At 49.2% G+C, this 10,078-nt stretch overlaps 1 protein-coding gene across 1 annotated transcript; it reads right to left on the bottom strand.

The window, feature by feature from the left end:
* Positions 1–1,125: 1,125 nt before the first annotated feature.
* Positions 1,126–4,975, bottom strand: LOC140600678 (antimicrobial peptide NK-lysin-like). The gene is made up of 5 exons (XM_072768906.1): positions 4,805–4,975; positions 4,171–4,277; positions 3,629–3,712; positions 2,362–2,530; positions 1,126–1,296 (listed from the first exon to the last, which is right to left on the bottom strand). The coding sequence occupies exons 1-4, from the start codon at positions 4,854–4,856 to the stop codon at positions 2,366–2,368; spliced, it is 408 nt and encodes a 135-aa protein (XP_072625007.1). The 5' UTR covers positions 4,857–4,975; the 3' UTR covers positions 1,126–1,296; positions 2,362–2,365.
* Between the last annotated feature and the right edge of the window lie 5,103 nt (positions 4,976–10,078).

Raw genomic sequence — 10,078 nt, 5'->3', positions numbered from 1 at the left:
AAAGCACACCCTTCCTCATTCTCTCCAAGTCCAACATCTAAATATCTATTACTGTTCATGGATTCTACGTTACACAATGAGGGACAACCTACTGTTGTCCTTACCCATTTTAATACTCCATTTGCCCCAGATTTCACCATTGAGAGTCTCTTTGAACTGTTATTGGGTTGAATCTTGGTGGATGCACCATTGCTTTTGGTGATGGCCAATATTCACTCCCTCTCTAGTTACCATCCCTTTCCAGGTACCATGTCCATTCTCCCCTGAGTGACTGAGGAGGATAAACCCCGCTTCCGCACCAGAGGTGTGTCCTGACTTGGCTCATGCTATCCTGTCGCCCAGGCCCTGGGAACCGGGGGATGGATTCCAAATAGGTTGCCTGGCCCACTCCAGTCAGTGCGAACAGAGATGTCTAATGGGGCTTCTGGAAAAGAAGCCTCCATTCTCCTCACTGGGAGCAGGTAAAACATAGAATCAGCAAACACTCTCTTTCTGTCTGGATGACACAGTATAAAATGACAAGTGTGATGAGGCCATTGCTGCTGCCCAGATGGAAGCTAGCCTGAGATCAATCTCACTATACAGAGGTGGGAGGAATGTAGACAATAGCAGAGATAACAGGACTGAAGCCTGGTGACGCTACTCATTTCTGGATCATCCTGTGCCTGAAGCCAGCTATGGACTGCTTAATGATTTCAACCAATAAATTGTCTTATTCATTTAAGCCTGAAGGACCTAAGATTTCTCTTGCTTCCCAAGCAAAACAATCCTAAATATTAAACTTCCCAAAGCAGCAACCGAAGCAAAGAATGCATTTCAGCTCCTTAGGACCAAGAGCCCTCTTAACTACAAGCCTCTTGTTCTCCCCCGCTGGTCTGAGAGCTTCTGGGGTATATTCACTGTGTCCCCGGCTCTGAGAGGAGTGTGTATCTCTACTGAGGGCATCATAAGCATCTCATGTATATGTGGAAAACCTGCAAACGTTGTATTGTCCACCGCTACTTCCTCAGCTTCTACAACAGAGTGTGGGACTTGCAATAAACATTCACTGAGGGAGTGCATAAGTCACCCAAGCCTGTCTCCGAGCCCCTCCCCTCCAATCCCCCAAAGGAACAGAAGCTGTGGCCAAAAGCTTGCAAGACATTTTATTCTCCTGCCAGGGGACGACACTGCAGGGAGCTAGCTGAGAGAAACCGGAGGGTCAGTCCTGGATTTAGGAAGGCAGGAGCTGGCGGTGCCTGCTGGAGACTCTGTGCTTCTCCCCGGGGTGGAGTAAGGTCCCAGCTCCTTGCACACCTGGAGTGGGGAGAAGAAACAGCTGTGGCAGGTGTGGGGTCCCTGCAAATGTGCACTACAGCCACCTGCCCCTGCTGATCACACCCAGAGTTACATCCTGGAACCCAGTCAGGAGCCTGAGGGGGTTAGGGGTTCTGGAGATGGAAATCACACGCTCCAGTGACAGGAAGTGGTGGGGACCTCACATTACAAGGTGACCCCAGATCTGCCAGCATCAAGTCCCAAAGCTTCAGTCAAGGCAAGACTGGCTGCCAGAGCCACTCAGGGGCCCTTCTCCGCCCCCAGTCCCACCACCCTGGCCTGATCTGTGGGTGCAGCCTGGGCAGCCCTGGAGGGAGAGGCTGCAGAGCCCTCCCTGCCAGCGGGGTTCCCGAGCCCAGCTCTCAGGCCCCGGGTGTCCTGGGCTAGATGGTGCCTGGTTCCTGTTCCCAGGAACCGCTGCTGGGCTGGGGACAGGAGTCAGTCAGGGCTCTGTCGTCTATGCCTAGCCCAGTCTGAGGCCACTTCCTTGGTGGTAACCTCCTTACGCATAATCATCTCACTCAAGCGTTACTCAAAATAAGAAATCAGGATTATTATCCCCTTCACAGGTAGAGACGCTCAAGTTCACAGGCGTTAAGCTACTTGCTCAAGTGCATGGCTGACCAGGGATGGAGCCCTGATGTCACCCAGGGTTGCCTGGGAGAAAACCCAAATCCCTTGGGGCACCTGGCTGGCTCAGTGACTCACCTGGGCCTCTGGCTCTCAGGATTGTGAGTTGAAACCCCACGATGGATGTAGAGATTACTTAACATTTTTTTTTAATTAAAAAATTTTAAAAGCCCAGATTCTTCATGAGTATTTTGCAACCTTTTTGTTACAGCCCACCTGCCCAACTTCTCCAGACTGCCACACAGTGGGGGGAGGAATGTGTCACAACAAGGGCGCTAGGAGGGACATGTAGGAGTTGCTTATGAACTTCTCTATGACAGATGTATTTCCATGTTTTTACACCATGTTGCATATAATTGAGGATGAGATCTGGACCTTCTAGGAAGGGGTCCCTGCTGTTACCTCTGTACTCACCTACTTAAGATTTGCACATCCTGAGTGTCACACAGATATCACTGTAGGGATAACCATTCAGGATAAACTGGGCAATGCCATTCAAAATTCCGGTGATGATTTTTTGGCAGACATTTTCCACCGCTGGAATCTTTGAGCACACCGCTGTTGCAGCCTTCTGAATGGCTTCCTGAAGCAGCAACAGCACCATGACCAGAGACAAGAATTAGCTGTGCTCTGCCCCAACCACCCCCACAGATCCCAGCAGCTACTGTCCCTGGGCACCTCAAACCGTGGGCATGCTGGGAGGAGGCCCTGGTGCCACGTGTCCATGGAAGCAGAGGCTGGAGAGAGCAGGATCGGCCCTCATTCCCAGGCCCAAAGCCCTGATGCAGGCCTGGCCAGGATGGGCTCAGGAGACAAGGACAGTTGGCTCTGTCCTGTGTCAGTCCCTAGTGCATCATCACCCCAGGCCCACTGTCTTGTGTGTGGAGCACAGTGCCCACTGCTGCTAGACCCACAGTCAAGTTTGCCTACAGAGTCTCCTGGGTCCCAGGCCTGGCAGGGCTCAGGCTCAGGTGTGGTGAGGAAGGCTAGGAGAGAGACCTTGAAGCCTTGGCACGTTCCATTTTGCAGTATCGTCTACTGCAATCGCAGAGTAGAAGGCTACAGCTGAGTTCCCAGGGTTGAGGGTGGGCCCTGCAGCACCCAGAAGCTGAGCAGGGTCAGGGAACAGAGGAGAAGGAGGGAGGGAGGGTGAAACGAGGCTTCCTGGGAGGAACACATCCACTTGTTCAGCACTTGCTCAGGGCCAGATGGGGAGCTCAGCACATCCCACCCCTCAGCTCAGGAAGTGGTTGGGGGATTAATATCTATCCCATTGCACAGAGAAGGAAACTGAGGCTCAGAAAGCATTAGCACTTGGCCCAGGCATGCAGCTAGAGGTGACACATCTGGGGTTCATCAACCCTGACCCAGATGCCCTTGGATCCAGCCTCATAGGCTCTCCCGTGGGCACATGCAGTACGACCACAGGGGAAAGGTTCCTACCTCTCCTGACTACAAGTTTCCTTTGAGAATGAAAGAGAAAGCATCCTTGCCTGCTCCCAGAGCATCCCAATTTCAAATGATTCTCTGTAGTCCCTCCCCAGACACAGGAGGGGACCTCAGATGCCCTGTTGAGAAGGTCTGGCCCAAACAGGGATCAGCTTCTCCCCAGGTGCCAGCCCCCAGCCCCTACTACCACCCCAGATGGACGTGCAGATGGTTCCTCAAATCTGAAGATCACCTGAATCTTCGACGGTCCCACGCAAGTCCTCAGCCAACTAATGATCTTTCGACAAAAATTACATTGGTTGAACCGCGGGTCACCCTGTCAGAAAAAGAAGATCCTCAGAGTGGTCTCTCAGAAATCCCTAGAATCCTGAGCAGAGATTCAGAAAGGAGCCCTTGCATCCTCCTAGGCCACCACGATGACCAATGATCTTTCTGTCCTTTAGGGTTAGGACCAGCTAGCTGCCTGGCCCGAGCTCACCTTCTTGGTGGGCTTAGCGGGGTGACGCACCCAGAACCTGTTCCACACCCAGTGCACCTTCTCCATTCCAACACCTGCCCCCCTTGTGTTCTCTGCTCAGACCCCAGAGGGGCCTCTCAGGGGAGGGCCCAGACAGACCAAGGTAGCCCCCCTGAGCCAGGCACAAGTGCGCACAAGAGCAGCCTCTTCAGCCCACTGCTCTGTCCCCCGCACCCCCCCAAAAGAGATGTGCAGCTATCGCCTGGTGCTCCCTGGATGCAGAAAACGAGGAGGTGAGCAGGGAGCCAGCAAAGAACCTGGGCAGCCTCCTGGGCCAGTCTCCTGAAGAACTGCTCTTCCTGACAAATGTCGGCCGTGGACAGGTCATCATGGTCCTCAGGGATCAGACCAGAATAGGTCAGACCTGCAAAGACACAGCATCAGCATCTGTCCACACGTGGAAGAGGAGGGGAAGTCAGAACTCCTGGCTGCTGGGGAGCCCAGGAGGTGGCCAGAGCCCCGGACAGGAGTGGGGCTTGGAGAGGGGCCCAGGAGGCCTGTCCTCACACTGCCCTGGGGCTGCCTTGACCCAGGATCTGTGAAAAGACATGCTCTTAAGACCTTTCTGGAAACAGGAAGAGAAGATAATATCTCTCCAACATTACCATCTGTACAAAACTATCTGTCTACCAGTGCCTCTATCTCTATTCTCTCTCTCTGTCTCTCAAAACACACACACACAAACACACACACACACACACAAACATGCGTGCAAATTTTCAGAATGCACTAAAATGAAAAAAATCTCATCCCTTCCCAAGCTTGTCTTTCTTTCCCTCTTGCCTTCCGCAAAGACTTCATATTAGGTGATCAAGTCCAAATCACTCTCCAGAACTGTCCCAACCCTCAGCTAAAGAGGAGCTGCCAGGATCACGTAGGGAATGTCCTTACCTGGGGTGACCAGGAGCACTGAGGCGAGGAGCAGGAGGGCCCAGGAGGTCATGGTGAGGCAGCTGCTGACACACCCTCAAACCCCCTTAATGCAGGCAGGACACCTCCCATCTGAACTGCCAGCTCCTGCTCCTCTTCTAGGCCACCTCCCCAGGTCCCTGGGTTTACCACAAACACCACCAGTTTGTGTAGAAGTGGGGGGAGGAGAGGCTCCACACTATCTCTCTTCCCTCCCCCCACACAGAGCTTTCCTAGCTGAGTGCAAGGTGGCTGGAGGGCACAGCTCCCATGATGCCCCCACCCTGCCCCGGATGTGGTCATGGAAGAGCCATCCTTGCACCTGAGGGCTCAGGGAACACCTCTACCATGAGCTCCCATCCTCCCCTCCCCCCCCCAATTCCAAGACGTCTGTGCAGGTGTCCCTCCCCCAGCCATCCCCATTTCCCTGCTCTCCCCCAGCCATTTCAGCCCAGTAGCTCTAGCAGACTCCACCAGATTTAAAGACAGGTGCTTGGGGCAGATGCTGACAGCTCCTCCCAGCCCTGCCTTCTAGGGTGGGGGACACCCAGCATGAGCTCAAGGACTCCCTGTGTCCCCAGCCCCTCACCAGCCTGCTGGCCAGCATCGTGGAGGCAGGCTCTTCCCTCAGAGCCACCTTCAGCCCCGCCTGTCAGGGCCCTGGGCCACAGGGAGACACAGCCCGTGGGAAGGAGGAGAGTCCCGGCCAGGGGTCTAGGCCCAGCTCCCGGGCCCCTGACTCCCCATCTGTGCACCACGGTCACGGCCCTCATCCGTAATAACCGTGGCGGCTGCCCACTTAACAGCCAGTATCAGATAAGTAAGAGACCATCGTTTAGGGTAAGTCGGTCCCAGACATTGTGCAGAACATCCTCCTGCTACGGCGTGTGCCCTCCTTACCTGACACCCACATTCAACTGGGCATCCCCTCATTTGTGTGGCGCCTTCACCCACCTCCTTCATGCCTCAGACCAGGACACTGGGTGCAGATAGCGGGGGACCTGACCTGTGCTACCAGGCATGCGGGGGACACTGCGGGCACCAGAACTCGCCTCCCAACTCTTTTGGGGTCTTCCCCCCCGGCTGCTGAGATGGCACAGCCACCCAAGCAGGAACAGCTGACAGGGTTCCCTCACAGCCCCAGCCCTGCATCCCCCTCATTGTGGCTCTGAGGACTGCACCCCTTGCCCCTGCCTCGGAAACCCATCGTGGGCTGACAACCTTGTTCTTTAAATCACTCTACTTTCCTGAGCCTAATCAGAGCAATGCTCTCCACTCAGCTTCTGCTGAGAAGGGAAGAGGTTGGGGTCCCAGGCAAGCCGGCCTCTGACAAGCTGAGGCTCTAGAACAAGGGTCACCGTCTCTTGGAGCTTCAGTTCTTTTTTTATAAAATCGTATAGTGTCTCCTGTTCAAAGGGCTCCCATGTGGCACGTCTTTGTGCATGTGGAAGCTTTACAGCCTGTGCTATGCTGGCAGAGGGAGGATGGTGTTAGGGCATCCTTCCCCAAGGTGGCTTCTGTGAGTGCTGCTCCTGTGGGAGGGTAACTGGTGCTGTGCCGGGGAGTGGAAAGTGAGATTTCTGTGCTCAGGAGGAAATGCCAGGCTCAGAAAGTGCCACAGCCCTCCTCCCCATGGGACTCCTCAGCACCCTCAACATGGTAACATGTCTTACCCTATTATTAGCATCAGAAACGCAAAAATGAACATTATGACCACTCTTACAGGGAAGATAACTTTTATATTACGAACAATTGTATGCCAATAAATTAGAGAACTTACATTGAAATGGACACATCCCTAGAAGGATACAAACTACTGAAACTGGATGAAAAGAATGCAAAATTCAAATAGACCTATAATAAGGAAAGAGATGGATTTGTAATGCAAACTCTACCCACAAAGAAAAGCTCCAGGCCAGATGTCTTCACAGATTTATTCTACCAGAAATTGAGCAAAGAATTAATACCAGTTCTTCCCGCACTCCTCCAAAAAGACATGCCCTATGTTAATACAAAAAAGAAAACTCAAAAACACAAAGACCAATATTTCCCAGGGTCCTGAATCGAGCCCCTCTTTGAACTCCACACTTCGGTGGGAGTCTGTTTGAAGAATCTCTCCCTCCCCCTCTACCCCTTCCCAGCTTGTTTGCTCTTTAGTGCTCTCTCTCTCTCTCTCTCTCTCTCACTCTCAAATAAAGAAAGAAAGAAATCTTTTTAAAAAGAAAGCAATGGACTGAAGATATGAATAGACACTTTTCCAAGGAAGACATCCTTGGAAAGGATGAAAGAACACTCAACACCACTCCTATTCAGGGAGATACAAACCAAAACCACAAGGAGATATCACCTCACACCAGTCAGAATGGCTAAAATTAGCAACACAGGAAACGACAGGTGTTGGAGAGGATGCAGAGAAAGGGGAGCCCTCTTGCAAAGTAGGTAGGAATGAAAACTGGTGCAGTCACTCTGGAAAACACCATGGAGGTTCCTCAAAAGGTTCAAACTAAAACTTCCCTACAACCAGCAATTGCACTACTAGGTGTTTACCCAAAGAATACGAAAACACAGATTGGAAGGGGTACATGCACCCCAATGTTCATAGCAGCATTATCAACAAATAGACAACCTATGGGAAGAGCCCAAATGTACATTGACAGATGAATGGATAAAGAAGATGTGGTATAGGGGCACCTGGGTGGCTACTGGTGGAGTGACCCCTTTGGTTCAGATCCTGGTCCTGGAATCCTGAGATCAAAAGTCCCATCAAGCTCCCTGCAGGGAGGTTGATTCTCCCTCTGCCTGGTTTCCTTCTGCCTATGTCTCTGCCTCGTTCTGGAGTCTCTTATGAACAAATAAATAAAATCTACTAAACAACAAAAAAAGGAAGATGTCATAGATATACACGATGTAATACTACTCACTCATTAAAAATCTGAGTAATTCACAACCATGTGGATGGACTAGAGAGTATTATGCTAAGTGAAATAAGTCAGCCAGGAAAAGACAAATACCATATGATTTCACTCATATGTGAGATTTAAGAAACAAACAGATGAACAAAAGGGGGGAAGGAAGATAAAAGAGAAATGGATAAAAACGATGAAAAAAAAAGAAATAAACCATGGGAGATTATTACAAATAGAGATAAAAATGACAAGAGATGGAGGAAGGTGGGTGGGGGATGGGCCAGATGGGTGTTGTGTATTAAAGAGGGCACTTGTTGTGATGAGCACTGGGTATTAAATGTAAGTGATGAATCATGGAATTCTACTCCTGAAACCAGCATTGCACTGGTTCTGGTAACTAACTAGAGTTTAAATAAAAATTTTGGGGAAAGGGTATCATAAGAACACTTTCCACTCATAAGAACATCCAAACATGTGGACCACTTTGGAGAATTTTGCCCTCCTGCTAACTGTCTTCTACAATACCATACGTAAGAAGGTGTTCACTAAAGGAATCGAGATTCTTCAACAAATGGTGCTGGGAAAACTGGAGAACCCATACTACAGATTGAAAGTAGACCATTACCTTCCACCATACATGAAAAGTCAATAGAACTGGATTAAACTTTTACATGGAAGACCAAAAATTATAATATCATTAGACTAAAGCATTAGGGGAAGCCGAATGACATTGGACTTGGCAATGATTTCTTCGGTATGACTTCAAGAAATGCAGCAAAATGGACAAAACTTTCATCAAACGTAAGAATTTGAGGTATCCAGTGACATAGTCGGAGGTGAAAGGCGATTTATGGAAGGGTAAAAATATTTACAAATCATTCCCTAATAATGGGTTAATACCCAGAACACACAAAGAACTGTTAAAACTCAGCAACAAATTGCTCTAGTAAAAAGTGACAAAGGACTTTGAATAGACGCTCTCCCTACAAAATATACAAATGACTAACAAGCATATGAAAAGATGCTCCTCATCAATAATTGTTAGGGAAATGCAAGGCAAAACCACAATGAGATAGCACCCCATTCCCTGTAACCTGGCTCTTATCAAAAAACAGAAAATTACAAGTGTTAGTGAAGATGTGGAGAAAGTGTGCACTGTTGTTGTAAAATCATGAAACCGCTATGTAAAGCAATATGGTGGTTCCTCAAAATATTAAAGGTAAAACCACCACAAGAGCCAGAAAACCCACTTAAGGCGTTTTATACAAAAGAATGGTTTTCCACGTCCATGTTCTTAGTAGCACTATCCACAATAGCCAGGAGGAGAAAGCCCCCAAATGTCCATGGACAGAGAAATGGATAAATAAAAGGCAACATAAGTGTATATATGTTATTAACCTTAAAAAGATAAAATCCTGGGGATCCCTGCGTGGCTCAGCGGTTTGGCACCTGCCTTAGGCCCAGGGCATGATCCTGGAGTCCCGGGATCGAGTCCCACATCGGGCTCCCTGCATGGAGCCTGCTTCTCCCTCTGCCTGTGTCTCTCCCTCTCTCTTATGAATAAATAAATAAAACATTTAAAAAAGAAAAAAAGATAAAATCCGGTTGAATGTCAGAACATGGATAGACTATGAGAGCATTAACCTGAGTGAAATTAGCCAAATACAAATAGGCAAATAATGTATGATTTCACTTATATGAGATGTCTAGGAAATCAAATTATTAGAAACATCAAATAGAATGTTGGTTCCCAGGCTATGGGTCATAGAAACGGAGAGTCATGGCTTAACAATGAGAATGGAGCCTCAGCTCTGTGGATAAAAACTCCTAGATGCCTGTGTTACAAGAGTGAGAATATACTCAACACTGCTGAGTGGACATTTAAACATCATTAAAATTGTAAATTTTGTGTAGTGTGTTTTTTACATGTAAAGAATAGTGATCCCTGATAAAGGAGGTAGTTGGGCTCACGACTCAGTCACCCAAGCACTTTACCTTGATGTAAGCAGCAGACCTCTCTGTGCAACACAAGTGTCTACGCATACTTCCTACCTCATCACCCAAAACACAATGAAAACATGTATTCATGCGATATCATTTAATAAAATTGATAATTTTTCCTTCTTGTACAAACAGAGGGGATTTAGGGTGCTAGACTTATTTCATGTGACATTACCAGTATTAGGTAGATTGCCAGTTGATTGAGGGAAGTGTCTCCTTCAGGTGTTCCCTAGCCTGACACCAAGATGTAACACAGAGCAGGGACTCTGTCCAGAGGCCTGTGAGAAGCCACTGGAAGGTGAGGAGATGTGGTTTGTAGTTTGGAAAGAGCCTGGGGATGCCCTGTACA

The sequence above is a fragment of the Canis lupus genome, chromosome 12 (assembly GCF_048164855.1).
Source record: "Canis lupus baileyi chromosome 12, mCanLup2.hap1, whole genome shotgun sequence".
Taxonomy (NCBI): Eukaryota; Metazoa; Chordata; class Mammalia; order Carnivora; family Canidae; genus Canis; species Canis lupus.
This window is presented reverse-complemented; position numbering and strand designations above follow the sequence as displayed.